This window comes from Myotis daubentonii, chromosome 2 (assembly GCF_963259705.1).
Source record: "Myotis daubentonii chromosome 2, mMyoDau2.1, whole genome shotgun sequence".
NCBI classification, from domain to species: Eukaryota; Metazoa; Chordata; class Mammalia; order Chiroptera; family Vespertilionidae; genus Myotis; species Myotis daubentonii.
In genome coordinates this window covers 219,749,923-219,767,054 of record NC_081841.1, presented here as the reverse complement: position 1 = coordinate 219,767,054, position 17,132 = coordinate 219,749,923, and the positions used below count along the sequence as shown (strand labels likewise).

General features: G+C 44.1%; 1 protein-coding gene across 4 annotated transcripts in view; it reads left to right on the top strand.

The window, feature by feature from the left end:
- WDR17 (WD repeat domain 17) overlaps positions 1-17,132 on the top strand; it is an 86,201-nt gene that overhangs the window by 41,548 nt on the left and 27,521 nt on the right. For all 4 annotated transcript variants that reach the window (XM_059685805.1, XM_059685804.1, XM_059685803.1 and 1 more), the window contains 10 exons: positions 1,482-1,666; positions 4,813-4,981; positions 5,610-5,701; positions 7,885-7,967; positions 9,808-9,894; positions 11,734-11,898; positions 14,196-14,398; positions 15,721-15,870; positions 16,233-16,363; positions 16,663-16,788. In XM_059685805.1, coding sequence (XP_059541788.1) covers positions 1,482-1,666; positions 4,813-4,981; positions 5,610-5,701; positions 7,885-7,967; positions 9,808-9,894; positions 11,734-11,898; positions 14,196-14,398; positions 15,721-15,870; positions 16,233-16,363; positions 16,663-16,788 — 1,391 coding nt within the window. The remainder of the gene's footprint in view (positions 1-1,481; positions 1,667-4,812; positions 4,982-5,609; positions 5,702-7,884; positions 7,968-9,807; positions 9,895-11,733; positions 11,899-14,195; positions 14,399-15,720; positions 15,871-16,232; positions 16,364-16,662; positions 16,789-17,132) is intronic.

The following is a 17,132-nucleotide window of genomic DNA, read 5'->3' as shown; positions in this document are numbered from 1 at the left end:
AACCAAATGGTCAATACAGTTTCATGGAATCAGATGCCTCTTTTGTTATGAGAAGTTCATTCTAGCTTGAACTTCCTGCCATTCCCAGATTCTGAGAAATAGTGTTATCCAAATGAATGCAGTAAGGAAGACGATGATATTTGAATAAAGAAGGGAGCATACTAAAAAAAAGAGAATATCTGGGAAGTTTTTGTCTATATTCCAGTATGTAATTAGTATAGATTGATCTGATAATTTACAGTGGCATCATTATTTTGGATTATGTTTGCAAAAGAATATTCTTGTTCTAAGGAAAAACTTCTTGAAAAGAAGACACAGTATGAGATAAAGAGTAGGCAGAAGATAACTAAACATGGGGACACTTATGCAATTGAAAGTTGGAGAAATGGAAGCATATGAACAATAAAAGTAAACCTGAGGAGGAAGAGAGAAAAACTGAGAAGAAAATGTTACGTCAGACTGTCTGGCCGGCATGGCTCAGTGGTTGAGTATTGACCTAGGAACCAAGAGGTCACAGTTCCATTCCAGGTCAGGGAACTTGCTGGATTGCAGGCTCGATCCCCAGTAGAGGGTATGTGGGAGGCAGCTGATCTATGATAGCTCTCTTCCATCGATGTTTCTGTCTCTCTATCCCTCTACCTTTCTTTCTAAAAGTTAATAAAAGCATATTAAAAAATAAGTAGAAAAAAATGTATGTCAGACAATTATGGTTCTTAATTTGGTGCTAAATTAAAGTGAATTATATAATCTTAAGGATAATTATTTTCATTAGAATAGCAATTACTAGAGAGTTATGAGCTATAAAAGACAAAATTCACGTGTGTGTGTGTGTGTGTGTGTGTGTGTGTGTGTGTAAGGGGGAGTAAGCTGATATATCAAGACTTTGAAAGAAGGTTCTAATTAAAAATAAGCATTCTCTGCTTTAATATATGGGGAGATAATATGCCAGATATTCACAGCATTAGTGATTCCTCACACACTAATTTTATTTTTTTTCTTTATTGATTAAGGTATTACATATGTGTCCTTATCCCCCATTGCCCCCACCCCCACTCATGCCTTCACCCCCCTGGTGTCTGTGCCCATTGGTTAGGCTTATATGCATGCATACAAGTCCTTTGGTTGATCTCTCCCCCTACCCACACCCTCCCCTACCTTCCCTCTGAGGTTTGAGCATCCGATCGATGCTTCTCTGTCTCTAGATCTGTTTTGGTTCATCAGTTTATGTTGTTCATTATAATCTACAAATGAGTGAGATCATGCGATATTTATCTTTCTCTGACTGACTTATTTCTGACTGACTCTTGGCAAAACTGCAAGTACTCCTGAGGCAGAAATGTGGTTGTTGCCTACAGCTCACGGACCCCAGTTCTGCTGAGAGGAAACACGGGAGCCTCTTTACAAACCCAGCCTCACGGTGTCATCTGCACACGGGAAGCTGCTACCATGAATGTTCACCTGCTGATCTTCTTCTTTTTCAGTTTCAATCCAGCCTCCAACCCCAAATCACTACACGTCCTCCACGAGCGAGGCGGTGCCCCCGCCGGCGCTGCCCCCAGGCCAGGCGTTCTCCCTGCCCCCCGGGCACGCCCTCTGCTGCTTCCTGGACGGGGGCGTGGGCCTGTATGACCTGGGAGCCAAGAAGTGGGATTTTCTGAGGGACATGGTATGTCTGCGGTCCTCCCTTCTTTGACACCCGGCACTTACTTTGTGAAGCTCATGATGTTTACTATTCACTCACATATTAATATTGTTAACATTTATTTTTGTAAAAATTCAGCCTGGCTGGTGTGGCTCAGTGGTTGAGCAGCGTCGACCCATGTACCAAGAGGTCACAGGCTTGATTCCCTGTCAGGGCACATACCCAGGTTGCTGGCTCGATCCCCAGTAGGGGGCGTGCAGGAGACAGCCGATCAGCGATTCTCTCTCATCCATAATGTTTCTGTCTCTATCCCTCTCCCTTCCTCTCTGTCTAGAAATGTATATTTTTTGAAAACGAATCATATCATTAGGACTTTACCCGGGTGGCTGAAACATTTCAGAATGATGTCTAGAATGGTGACAAAACTATTAAGATTCTTTAAGCTTTAAACATGAAACTCCAGTGAACATTGCGATCTCGCTTATCCTGATTGCCCTGCATGGCTGGTAGTGTTCCATTGCTGTGTGGACCATGCCAGCCCTTCGTACAGTGCTGGGAACTGCATTGCTGTGCCATGTTCTGGAAGCAAAGAGAGAAATAGCACAAGCCTTTCTTAGGAGGAAGGACAAGGCCGTCTCTGCCAGCTACTCCAAGCTTTGGTGTTCCCATCTGTAAATGAGCAAGGCGGTTGGGTTAAGTATTTTTAAGATTTATTCTTTATTATTGAATCATTATAATTCTATGATTCTATCATCTGTTTTTGTTTTGTTTTGTTTTAAAAAAAAAATGCTTTTATTGATTTCACAGAGAGAGGAAGGGAGAAGGAGAGAGAGAAACATTGATGATTGGCTGCCTCCTGAGCACAGCCCAGGCACCAACTGACTGAGCAACACTGGCCAGGGCTCTTCTCTTCTCAGGACCACTAAGGCTCTGTATACAATAGAGTACAACCTCACTGAGGACTCGCGCTTTTGTTGGGTTTTAATCTATACTTTATCTCCACTACCAGAACCCGGGGCCTGGCACATAGCAAGACTTCATTAAGTTTTGCTGAATGAATGAATACATGCATAATGAGTGAGTGAATGAATATAATCATGTATATTGTGTTGTAATTACTATTTGTCAAGAATCATCCTCCCTCATTTTTCCTTGTTTATAAAATGCCCATTTTTCCCCCTACAGGTTTGAATTATACTAATCTAGACATTTAAGACTTTTAAATGTTAATTGCTTTTCTCTGGAAAAACTTAGAAAGGACTCTACAGCTATAATTACCCTTCTTTAAAAAAAAAAGAGGGAAATAATCAATAATACTATTTGAAGGCTAATTTGATTTTATCCTCAAATAAAAATATGGAACATTAGCAAAAATACTTTTTAACAACATGTAGCATAGTTATATAAAAACATTCCTTTTGTAGATATTCTTCAGTTTATTGAATTTTCTTTCCATATAAATGCTTCCCCAGTGTGGGAAATTTTTCCCCCATTTCAAATTACCACCTACTTTTAAAAGAATTATGAAAAGGGAAGGGAGAAAAATATAACAAGTGTTTTAAAATTCATATGAGTAAGGAAGTTACACAATCTAAGTTCAAATGACTTTCTATTGAGTGTATACCCTCATATTAAAATATGTTTTATTTAAAAAAAAAACTATGTTAAATTTATAATTCAACCAAAACTAAAACATTCCTTGATTATAAATAATTTCAGTGGCTCTTCTCACTTTTAAAGTGCCTGCCAGTCAGAAGAGAACTTGAGTTTTTTCCTCACAAAGTCCCGTTGCTAAGGCAGACCCAGATCTGGGATGGCTAGGCAGTTACCAGCACAAACACCCGACATGATGTTGCAATTGCAAAGCATCTCCAAGCTTCCAAGGTACATGGCATCAGAAAACCCCTGTTCAGATCAGATACTTGCTAACAGGCGTCCTTCCACGCGAATGTCGACTTGATTAAAATGAAGAAAAACGCTTCCCTTTCTTCCTTTCACCCCTGCATTCCTCCCGATAAGACAAGAAACATTCACCACGTAGCTCCTGCTGTATGATTTCTCAAATGAGTTCTGAAAGCATAGCCGTGAATTAACATTGAAGAATCCACCAGCAGGCAGTCCCAGCCCCTGCCCCTGCCCCGCCCCTGCCCCTGCCCCGCCTCCCCTCCCCCTCGCTGGCTCTGGAGATTGTCCCCTCCCCTCCCCTCCCTTGCGGCCCTGGTGCTGTTTCCTGAGGGCCCTGCTCCCTGGTATCAGGGGAGGCACCTGAGTGTGAAGGCTCCTTCTGTACCTTTAGGGCAGGCATGGGGGGAGGGGGGGAGAGAGCTCGCCCGCCCTGTCCCTGTGTTAATTCCCCCCAGTCCCGCATGCTGCGGTGTCTGCTGCTTGGAGTAGGAGGGGAGGGTCAGTTCCCATCCCCAGTGCTGGGAGACACACATGGCAACTGGCTGCTTACCTGAGATTCTTCCCAGGTTCGCCCACAGGCACCCAGTCATTAACCTCCACTTAGCAGGTACATGTCTGCACACATCTGTCCATCCCACCGCACAGCCTGCGGGATGTCTGGGACCCCTGTCGCCATGTCGCGGGAACAGGATTGTGAGTTCCAAAGAGTAAACTTGCTAGAAAACATTGGAACAGTTTAACAACTTGATGAAAAGCCAAGACCAAGCCAGATGCGTCTTCTTTCAGTAAAAACTGTGAAGTCCTTTTGGACTGTGTCATTGGTACGAAGAACGTGATATTTGCATTAAAGGCTGCTTTCAGTTTTCTCTTGTCTTTTATTATGTTCCCAGAATTACATAGTAACTGTTGAGAATTCACTGCTTTATGAATGTCTAGCATCGCCCTCTGTGTACGATAAGTATTAAGAAAAGCTATGCATTGGGTCGCAGTTGAAATCGGACTTTTGGAAATCTTTGACTTCGTTGCTGCCGTAGGGAACGGAGGCTGAATGAATCTAGGTCTGTGAGGCGTGTACGGTCACAGCACAGGGACCCCCCACAGCAGCAGCACGCGGGTCCTGCGTCTTTGCTCGCCGTTGCATGTTTGCAGCCGTATTTGGAAACCCTGGTACCGGGTTGAACTTGACTGCACGCTGGTTTGCTTATTAATCACCTGGGTTGTCTGAGTGGCCGGATTTTCTCAGTGACTTGTGTGCCTCATCCTAGGGACACGTGGAAACCATCTTCGACTGCAAGTTCAAGCCCAACGACCCCAGCCTCTTAGCGACAGCGTCCTTCGATGGCACGGTGAAGGTGTGGGACGTGGACACGCTGACCGCGGCGTACACGTCCCCGGGGAACGAGGGGGTGATCTATTCCCTCTCCTGGGCGCCAGGTAAGCAGCATGCCCTTAAAACCGGGAGGACAGCTCAGCGGCCTTCCTGACTTTTGTTTTCACGTGAATTCCCTTCTTCCCCTCAATGTCGTCTCCTTCCAAAGGCTGGTGGAGGCGCAGTAGGAAGAGCGTATTGGTTGGGTGAGTTTGGGGGAGGTTTTCAGAATAGACTTCCTGCTGGACACTTGGGTTTCTGGGCCCTTTGGTATCACGTGGCTATAGGGAAAAGCCGGGGTAAATCAGGTTCATTGCGACCCATCTAATTTTAGCTGCGTTTGTATAGGCATGCCTGTAACGATATAACGCATTTTACGTGACCATTTTCCTTAAAAGTTTTATACGAACCAAATATATGCAAGTGTTAAAAATGTGCTTTCTAAAATTACAGAATTTGCTTTCTAAACCACAGCACAGATTTTTCCCTGAGGCAGCTGTTCTGTAAATATGAATGGTTAGGCATCAGCCCAGTTCACTTGTGACCGTGCGATTAATTCTGTGGGTTTTCACATAAATACATTTTTTTTAAAGAACTACTTAGCAAATCTCAAGTCTTTTTCAAAAATTACCTATCTGGGAAGCACATTTCTGGCAAGCATTTCAGATAATGTCTGTCCAATTGTTTCCCCAGGTGATTTGGATTGCATTGCCGGAGCAACTTCCCAAAACGGCGCCTTCGTTTGGGATATTAAAAAGGGCAAAGTGATCCAGCGCTTTAACGAGGTACGGTGTTACTTCCTGGTGGCCGAGCAGCCTGATGTCTTGTGCGGCTCCAGGCTTTCCCAGTGCTGTTGTCTCTTAACTTCACAGATAACCCCCAGGTGGCACTGTGTTCTCTGAATTCGAAGGGCACCCAAGGGGATGTTTACACCTTCAAATGGATTCTGAAAAATAACTCCACCTCAAGTGGCATGAGGTCTTCGGAGGAATCTGAGTCATCCTCCCCAGGTTATCTGGGCATATATTCAGTAGTCGGAAGAGACGAAGCCCAGAACAATTCCCATGTCACCGTCCCAGGCCTCTCGCTGGCTAGCTGTTGACGTAGGGAGAAGCCTTTGTTCCCTGAACCCGACTCTTCACCTCTGAGACAGGGAAGTCGGTTATATGGTGTCTTAGCTTCCCTTTCAGTCCTCAAATCCTTTTATTCCACGACAAGCCCTAAAACCAATCCTCTTCCTCTTTGTAGTGTCACCGATGGTGCTTGTACTTCTGCTTGGAGTCAGTTGTCACCCAGAGGTGACCGAGTCCCACTAATATTTAGAAAATATACATGGTCTCATGACAGCATGTTAGATACGAATCCAGGGAAATACCCCAGCATCTAGGATTGTCTCTTGCTATTTTGAAATTTCGTTCATTTCGAGTGATTACTGTTAATGCCTATTAAGTATATAACGTCTATAAAATCGTGTCTATAGTGAGGCTTTAAACCCACGTATACGAAAGACTTATCCCTGTGAGGGTCAGGTACCCTTCATCTCCGGGGGTTGGCCAGTGTTTGGGAACTTCCAGCGCCAGGGGGCAGTGTTGCCCTCAGCAGAGGAAACTTCCACCCCCCCCCCCCGCCCCCCCAGGACTGAGCTCACCTCCTGCCCTTTCTCCATGTAACAACCACACTCTCCTCCAGCACTGCCCACCCTATCCTCTGCCCCCCTCCCCCCGCCCCTCCAGCTAGAACAACACGCATCCCACGACAAAGGGAGAAGAAAGGCACCTGAGGAGGAAACCTAAATACAAGACATTCATCCCAGGTGTCAGATCTGCTGGGCTGTTCTTAGGGCATCTTGTGACCTATAGGGGCTGTCCATTAGCACTGGAGCCGCCCCAGCCCCACCCCAGCAGCCCAGCATCCTAGCACCGTGTTCTTACCGCCTGTTGCCACCATATCCTTCTAGTTCAGACCAGTATCAAAGGCTCCAATCTAGGAGGATAAATGTGGGAGAAGTGAGCAATGCCCGCGGGACTTAGCCGTTACCTGCGCCTCACACAGGAAAAGCAGGGTATTCGAGAGCCGGGTGTACCCTGCATGGGGGAGCGGAGATGGCGGGGGGTAGGGGGGGGTGCGTGCTCCAGGGGACGGGGATGGACACGACCCCATTTTGTATCCATTTTTGTAAGCCTCCCCCTTGACCTCCAAAGAGGTAAAAACAGCAGCTAGAGACCGCCTTAGTCAAACGGCCATAAAACAGGGTAAAAGGGCATTTTCTCTCCCCTTAAAGCAGCACAGCTTAGTGGGATATAAGGTTGAAATGTCTTCAGTCAGCGCTGGAAATGGGGTGACGGCACCTTATTCGCCCGTGACCCCGTTGAAGGATGACAGGCCCGTGTGTAACACCCTTCTGGAGTTTTAAACGTTCCCATCACGGCAGCTGGGACTGCGTCCCTTTCCCCGCCCTCAGTCTGAGAACGCGGACGCACAGATGAATGAAGCTATTGGTTCTAGGAATGACCTTAAATCTGCTCATTTTTGCTTTTACAAAAGTAAACCTTTGAAATTGAGAACGGTCGTGGCCACAGTGTCTGCCGTATGTCTTGCACTCCAGCCCCGGCTGCCCTGGGTAGGAAGCCGGCGGTCACCTGCACCGCAGCCTGGTGCGTGCAGGAGGCGGGGAGCAGCGCTTCATCCGCAAGGAGCTCAGCAAGCACTTCTGGCTCCTGACCGGGGTCCACAGCAGAGAGGCGGAAGCCCCCCGGTTCATGTCCTGAAACAGTGATCCTGAGGTTAAGTGTGAGAGCCGGACACATGCTTAGAGTATATATTCCCTCCCTGCTGCGGGCCCTAAGGCCTCCGTTAGCCTCACCCCCGGCAGCTCCTCGTAGCAAAATAATAATCTAGACGGAGTAAGTAACTAAGAGAAAAAGAGGTGAACTATTTCTTATTGATAGGTGTTTTGCATTTTTTGAAGCATGGAAAGAATGGGATATTCTGCGTTGCCTGGAGTCATAAAGATTCCAAACGAATAGCGACCTGCAGCGGAGATGGTCTCTGGTGAGTGCTGTGTGCGGCTGTCACCTCCACAGAGATGCCTGGGGCCTGCCAGTGTGTCCGGCAGCTCCTCCCTGAACATCCTGACGCGGTTCCATTTGTGCACACCTGTCACCAATATTAATGTAGACGTCCACACAGGCATCTGCTGTATCGCTATGATGCATCAGTAATAAATAACGATGAGGTGATGTTCAAAAATAAATAAAGAGAGCCCGGCCGGTGTGGCTCCGTGGTTGAGCATCGACCTATGAACCAGGAGGTCACAGTTCGATTCCCAGTCAGGGCCCAGGCCCCGGTTGCGGGCTGGATGCCCAGTGTGGGATGTGCAGAAGGCAGCCGGTCCATGATTCTCTCTCATCACTGATGTTTCTCTCTCCCTTCCTCTCTGAAGTCAATTTTTAAAAAATTAGCAATAAATAAATAATAAAAAGGAGCCAGCCATGGCTGCAAAGTGACAGCACTACCCGAGTAATAATTACAAGAGTGAGTGGCCTCCAAGAGGCTTGAAGGACTTTTCACAGAGTCTAGATGTTTCCCCTCTGATTTTGGAGGGAGTGGCAGGTCAGTGTTACAGCAACTCAGGAGCTATCATGTGCTCTAGAAACGTCTTCACAGTTGGGGAGGTGCCATTATTTAGAAAAGGGTAGGGATAAGGGAATTCATGTGGGAAATGCCTTTTTATAGAAGCTCAGTTCTCTGACCCTGTGTCTCAGAAATACATGCTTTCTCAGTTCTGTTAAGTCCTAGGGGAAGGTAGGTTTCCAAAATATACCATGCAAGGGAGAAATTGCCTTGGGGCTAAAATAATGTTTTAGTCTGGTGATGCCCCCTCAGCTGCAGGGGTTGCCGTCTCTGACGGTGATGCAGACCCTCATGGTCGCTGGATTAGAGTCATTTGTCCCGTCTTAGGTTTTGCTGTACAGGCACCACTTTTCTTATTCTCACTTTTTAATTTCAGTGGAAAAGACAGTACTTATGGAAACTAAAGTTCTTTACCGGGATATTAAAATTTTTGGAAATAACAATATTAGTGATATTTCCCTTGAAATAACTATTTGCAAATTGATACAGACCAAAATACGAAAAATGTGCCTACGTGTTTTTTGGTTGGGTGACACTTGTCTGCTCAGGGCTGTATTTATTTGATGACTGAGCACAGTCAGTGACTAAACACTTATACACATGGTCACCACACTACCCAGTACCCTCAGAAGTTCTGGTGGACCTAACGGTGTCTTAGAGGGTCTGTTCCAAAAACTTTTTAAAACCTGTAATACATTCGTTTATACAGAACTTACTTTTTTCTTTCTAAAGGAACCAGTAGCCCTTGTATTATGGTGTCATGTATATGGTATTGCAGTTAAAGTATACAGGATCCTTTTAGGGAAAAGGGGTCCTTCAAATTTCTACTTATATCACTTAGAACATGCAGAGAAATATTATAACATGTACATCTTGGACTTGGTATGATAGTACATGTAACCAGCATTAGAAATGAGTTATTTTAAATAAAAATTTTGAAGCCGAATACCTAAGACATATGTCAGTTACATCATAATGGTTTAAAATATATGTGTAACTTGTGCTTTTCCTCAATAAAAAAATTCTATAAGAAGTCGTTTCTCAATAAAAATGTATCCCCTTTACGGGGTATAAGTAGATGACCATAATCAATCATAACTGATGCAGATAACATTACCCAGCACCTTCGAATGTGCCCAGTGCCTGCAGCCAAGGTCCCTGTCCTAAAGCACGTGGGCTTGACTTACGCAATTCTTCGTCCCCTTGAACGAGTGTTCGCAGTGTGTGCTTCCTGTTGACACGTTTCACTCGGTTTCAGCATCATCCGAACCCTCGATGGGAGAGTGCTGCACAGGTACAAGCATCCCGCTGCCGTGTTCGGTTGTGATTGGAGCCAAAACAACAAGTGAGTATTTCCCCCCGAAATCAGTGATAATTACACTTCTGAGATGTCAAATAACCACAAAGATTAACGTCACCCCAGGGGGAATACGCCTCACGCCTTAGGTAGCCTTCCCCTTGCCTAGCCTTGGCATTGCTTATTGGGTCCGGGTGTCTTTTTAACTCATGACTTGTCTTTATATGATTTAGAAACATCAATTCCCTGCTTTTGAAACAACTTTCTGATGCTTTAGGGTAAAGCGTGTGGCTGACTAATGAAACATATAAATCAGTCCTGTCTATAGGGTGGCCCCCAAAAAATGTATATACACACTTTGAATCATTTAAAGGCAGTGTTTATTAAAATGCATGTCATTTTCAAAATTGAGCAATCAACTCTCAAAGTGATACCTTTTTTGTAGCTCTGTGTTCTTAGCCAAACACTGTATTCAATACACAAATTCCCTTGTGTCTGACCAACATAATCTCATTTCTCAGTTTCATAGGTTTAATAGGCATTTGACAGTTGAAATTAAAATTAGTGACTAATGCAATATGCTTTGTTGGCTAAGAAAGCTTTTCTTTTCAAAACGTCCTTCATACTTAACTATTATGCTCACTACCAAGCCTGCCTAATAAATTTTATTTTTGAAGATCTTTTAAAAATATTCCAATTGCTATATTCATGTTCTACTTAGCATGTTAGGAGATAAGTGAGAAACACCTTGAATTTATAAAAGTTTATTCATAAGGTATTGCTGAATATTAATTTTGATGCCTGTATGTACACGCTTTGAATGTTTATTTCATTTCTAAGATTTTATACTTACGTATCTCTGTGTGTGTATACATATATATATATTCATTTATACATATAAATATTTGTATTATGCAAATGATATTGAAACCAGCCCATGTATCAGTGGGCTTGGGCAGATGTAACCTGCATATTTACAGATCAGCATGCCCGTTTGAAAACTGGTGTATTTCTTCACATAGGACGATATAAGTACAGTTGTTATAACCCCTGTGACAAAGGTCAGCTCCCTGCAGTTCGAGGCCTGTGCCCTGTGATGTGGGCTCTTGGCCTCGAGGGTGTGGGAACTGCTTATGGTGGGCAATGGCCCTTAGTGGGGGCTGTTCCGATGGGCCCAGGATCCCACCGTCTGCCCAGGACTCAGACTCCCTTTGGAAACAGTATCCCAAGCATGACCCCTGGGCATAAGCAGTTGCTTAGCTCACTCGCATGCTCTTGAGAATGCGGATGCGATCGTTTAAAGACCAAGTCCACATATTCTAGTCGGCCCTTAGTTGCCTCCAGCAGTTAGAGCGTCTCAAGCTCAAAAGAGCGTGGGCAGACGGGGCTGTGGCTCACCCTAGATGGACAGCCCTGGTGGGGGGGTCCCAGCGGGCCTCCCCAGGGGACTACTGCTTGACCCCGGCCACCGCAGAATTGACCAGAGGGCCCGGCGGGTGTCATCAACAATCTGCTTACCCGCAAGCAAGCACATCTCCATCACTCACCACTGGGGACCCGTCCGAAGAACCAGTAGTTCCGAGAAATAGTCAAGAAGTTCTCAATCTGGACATTTTGAAAAAGAACACATCGAAATATAAATACCGTTATCTCAGATCTAGGATGAATAAAATAAAAATGTAACTGGTTAAAGGGGAACAGTCAGAGAGAGGGCAGTTTCTGCAAATTATGTTTTTACTTATGAAAGAGTTTAGTCTCACTTCACGAAGGAAGCAAACACTTCTACTGTTAGAAGTTAGAAATGAGTGCGTTTTAAAATTATCAGCAACAAGTAACATCACATCTTTCATACTTTCCTATCTCCATGGGCCACCGATGGCCTTTCAGAGACATGATAGCCACTGGCTGTGAAGACAGAGGCGTCCGCGTCTACTACGCGGCCACCAGCTCGGACCAGCCGCTGAAGGTGTTCAGTGGGCACACGGCCAAGGTGTTCCACGTGCGCTGGTCGCCCCTGCGGGAGGGCATCCTCTGCAGCGGCTCTGATGACGGGTACGTGGCTTTGGATCCGAATTTCCTGGTCCATTTGTATGAGCCAACTGGTGGGGAAATATGTTAAATGTGCACTTAACATGTTGGCAGATAACAAGTACCTAACTGCATTCAACCAGAGGTAAATTAAATGTTGCTGTGCTTATATTATCATCAGTCATGATTTCTATTTTCTTACTTATTTTACTTCACTGTAGATGCTTGTTTCTATCTTACTAGTAACAATGTTAATAGGAACAAAAATTTTAAAAGGATCTGTTGGGAAAGGGTAAACGATCGGAAACAAGTCTGTAAAACACAGAGAGGAGTTCATTTTAGCATTGTTCACATGTCGTGGAAAACAAGTGACTTTTCATTAAGAAGGGATCAAAGAAGAGGGATGTATATCTTGGCATGAAGAAAAGAGCTATAACAGGAGTGATATAACATTTTGGGGCATTGTGGATGTTTCTGAAATCTTGTCTGTATTTTGTGTTCAAACAAGACATTTTTGCATAATACAATTTGGTCACTATTAAGTAGGAGATAGATTTAAGTAAGGATGATCTTCATGCAAGTAAAAGTCATAGTATATAGTAACCTCAGGTCTAATATTGAAAATTAAATATTTTATTCTTGAAATTTTGGAATCAATCCAAATTTAATAATAACAATAATTGTGGGGTTTCTATGAGTTATCACCAGTCTCTTCATAAGGACTCTAGTCTAAATTATATAACACATGAGAAAAAGCATAATCTTCAAATGTCTAAGCAATATTTGTCAGAAAGACAGCAATAAGCATGTAACTGACTTATGGTTTTGAAAGTTGAAAGACTCTACTGAATTCTGGTTATCGGTCCTCCTAGCAGTCATATAGGTAGGTGATGGTTGTACCTAACACGCTACCTAGCACCTTTACATAAAAGTCAGAATTGTTGGGAAATCATTAATTGCCAGTGTCCTTATTCCAGAATTCACAGGTACTGTGCTTCAACCTGGAAGCCAGCTCTCCTTATGTACAGGGGGCCACAAACATGCTTTTCTTATGTTAAAAAAAAGCACACACACATTAGGACTTCAATGCCTGATGTTTGCCTAATCTCACTGATGTCCTAAAAGCAAGGACACCTGTTCTAATGCCCCCTATGGCAACTGTAAAGTATTTTGAAACCAGTCACTTTAATATAGTCTTACAGCTCTAGCCAGTTTGGCTCAGTGGATAGAGCATTGGCCTGCGGACTGAAGGGTCCTGGGTTTGATTCCAGTCAAGGGCACATGCCCAGGTGTGGGCTCAATCCTCAGTAGTGGGTATTCAGGAGGCAGCTGAGCAATGATTCTCTCTCGTCCTTGATGTTTTCTGTCTCTCCCTCCTCTGAAATCAATAAAAATATGTTTAAAAATTAATATAGTCTTATCTATGAAGGTGTGATATCAAACAAAATAATTTAAATATATATAAGAAATCAGCACTCAAAAGTAGATTTTGATACACCTGGATACACTGTCCTGTCCTAGGATAAGGGGGAAAGAAGAAGTCTTTTTATAGAAAGCAGAATAGATATGCTGTAAAGAAATACAAATATATGTAATGTGTCTCCTTTGTAGTGTAATGAAATATTTGAAGTATCAATAGTTTGGAATCAGCAGATTGATATAAATCTGTAACTAAAAAATTAGTATGAATTGTCTAAGCAACGTTGACATTTGGGGGAATCTTAAGTTGATTTTTAGTTCAAATTTTATTTTAGCAACAATTTTACTTTGTTTAATCAGTAGATTCAAGTCATATCATGAATCCAGTTATATTTAAATTTTGGAATGATCTGAGAGTGATTCCACACTGAATAAGCAACTTATTATGATGACTGATATAATCATAAATTTGAATTGATTTTTCAGGTAATATCCATTGCCATATATACAGTATTTTCATGATTTACATAAAATTTAAGTGCTCTTAAATTGTCATCCAATATGAGTAATAACTCATATTTTTCTTTGGTTTTATCTGTTCTGGGTATTTCATTTTAAGAAATAAATCCTTTAAACATATAAACTGTGAAATAGTACATTTAGTATCATTAGCGAATGACCAGTAAAAGTCAGGAGAAAAAATACTCTGTATTGCAGTACGCTAGCTCTAGCCTAATTATTCATTTCCAACGTCTATGAAGAGGAGATCCTTAGCATATCTTGAAACACAAAATGCTTTTTTGATGTACTGAGATGTAATCATTGTGCTCCAATAAGAATATGTGAATATTTTAGGTAACTGATAACTCAAATGGTATTAGACCCATAATGTTCTGTTCCAGGTCTGTCCGCATCTGGGATTATACGCAAGATGCCTGCATCAGTGTTCTCAGCGGGCACTCCGGCCCCGTGCGGGGGCTGGTGTGGAACCCGGAGATCCCGTACCTCCTCGTCTCCGGCAGCTGGGACTACACGGTGCGGGTGTGGGACACGCGCGCGGGCACGTGCCTGGACACCGTGTGCGATCACGGCGCGGACGTGTATGGTAAAGAGCTCCTCGTGCTTTCCCACTGTGCCCTCTTCCTGGTGACTCTCCTTTCTGAGCAGTGCGGTGTTTTTAAGACGTTTTACACGGTTTCATTTTAAAACAGCATTCTCATGAGAAACCAGACAGACAATAAAAGCATCATCAGGAATTTGCAGAATATAACTTTTGTTTACATGGTGGTGTCTTTACCTGCAGGTGTACTTGTGTTTACACACACACACACACACACACACACACCCATGCACATATTTGCATGTGTGGCTTGGATTTTTCTTCCTCTCATACCATCAGTCCAGGGGTAAGTTATAAAACAGGAAGTCAGTAATGAAGTAGATATAATTTATTCAGCCATTCCACTACCGCCAGGATATGTAGAGTGGTGTTTTGTTTTTTAATATTTTTGAGTTGGGTATGGAAAATCAGATATCTTATCTTTTGCACATCTTTACTCTCATTTGCAGCACCAACACCTTAATGGGCCTAAGTAGGTCAATTACGATGGCAAAAATGATTCCTGGAAGAAAGTAACCCTAATCCAGCCATGTGTGTCCATGTGCTTCAGACCAAATGGCCTTTTAATTGAGGCAGCGCAGGACTGAGCGTGAGAGAGAATGGCACTTCTGGACATTTTAAATCGAAAGGGCCCCCATCCTTGTAGCTAGAACTTCCATGGAGTCACAGATGGCTGTGTTCTGCATTGGTATTGATAAACTGAGATATAATTTCAACATTTTCATCCAGGGCTGCTTGCTTTCCCATAACTATTCCATTTATAAAGGGTGTCCCAAAATTCACGCAAGATTTGAATTTTGCGTGAACATTAACAACAACAAAAAATAGAAGCCTAATTTTACTTGGTTTATTGAATCAGATTCTAATATCTGTTGCCCTTTGATTTCAGTCCCTTCAATTTGATAAGCATTACCAAGTACCAATTATGGACCAGGAGCAAGGACAATGAAGACCAATGAAGACCACGGCTTTGCGTATGTGCCAGCAAAGCTGTGGAGGCCATTTACCCGATGTGCTATTCCATACATAACCCTATACTGTATACTTTATGAATCAATAAGAAATTTACAATTTTTAATTATAAACCTGTGTTTTCTATCCAAATTACTTCTTGCGTGAATTTTGGGACACCCTTTAGCCATTATTTATGGAATGTGCTAAGTAAGTTATTCCATTCTTACAGTATTTTCAGTCAAGATAGAAACATTTCTTTGAAACTCCAATCCTGTATGCGTTCGCTGACTTCCATGTAGAGAAAAAATATTTCCAATGTTGACTCCAGTTAACACCATTTCTTCTTCCTCCAGGCTTAACGTGCCATCCGAGTCGCCCCTTCACCATGGCCTCCTGCTCCCGGGACTCCACCGTGAGGCTGTGGTCATTGGCACCTTTAATCACCCCTTTACAGATTAGCATCCTGGCGGACAGACCATGGAAGGAAATTATCGGGAACACTGGTACTGACACTATGCATGTGTCAGCTTTTTATTTTTACTTTTTATTTATTTATTTATTTATTTATTTATTTATTTATTTATTTATTTACTTTTAAATGTCTTTTTATTGATTTCAGAGAAGGGAGAGGAAGAGAGAGAGAGAAACATCAATGATGAGAATCATTGATAGGCTGCCTCCTGCACGCCCCCTACTGGGGATGGAACCTACAACCTGGGCATGTGCCCTGACTGGGAATGGAACTGCGACCTCCTGGTTCATAGGTTGACACTCAACCACTGAGCCACGCCAGTCGGGCCAGATTTTTATTTTTAACTCAAATTTCCCGACAGTTTTTCCTCACTGAGTGATGTCTGTTCTCCAGATGACGCCATTCTGCAAGGCTCGCCCCCTGTGCTGTGCGGCAAAGTGTCGAGGGACATTAAACAGGAAATAGAGAAGCTGGGTGGACATTCGCGTGGGAAGAAGCTCAGGTGGTTTTCGGAGTGTTTGTCCGTGAGTATGACAGGGATGAGGTGTGAGCATTTCCCTTTGCCCCCAAATGGGTCGTCACAGCCGTGGTCACGAAGTCATCACATGTTTACACGTGCCATGGGTTTCCTGCGTCCCTCTGAACATGCCTGCACAGTGTAAGGAAGCAGCTGAAGCCGGAAGCCGGCGATGGGAGGCGGCGTGGCTGTCCCCTTGTTAATGCTGTTCCGACGTGCCTGCATTGCGTGTGGAAGGTGCAGCGTGCTGCGGGGTTTCCCTCTCCTGAGCACATCTCTGGCTGTTGACTCTGCATCCACTGTTAGCCTCCAGGTGGCAGCGACAACCTGTGGAACTTGGTGGCCGTGATCAAAGGGCAGGATGACAGCTTGCTTCCTCAGAACTACTGCAAAGGCATCATGCACCTGAAGCACCTGCTGAAGTTCCGCACGGTGAGTGCAGTGGCACACAGGAGGGCTCTGGCAGAGAGGAGCTGTGCGTTCTCGCTCTCCTATATAATAAAACCCTAACGTGCAAATCGACCAAACGGCAGAATGACTGGTCGCTATGATGCACACTCACCACCAGGGGGCAGGCGCTCAATGCAGGAGCTGCCCCCTGGTGGTCAGTGTGCTCCCACAGGGGGAGCACCTCTCAGCCAGAAGCCGGGCTCACGGCTGGTGAGCACTAAGGATCCCTTGGGGGATAGCCAGCAGTTGGACATCCCCTGAGGGATCCCGGTCTGTGAGAGGGCACAGGCCTGGCTGAGGGACCCCTCTCCCCAGTGCACGAATGT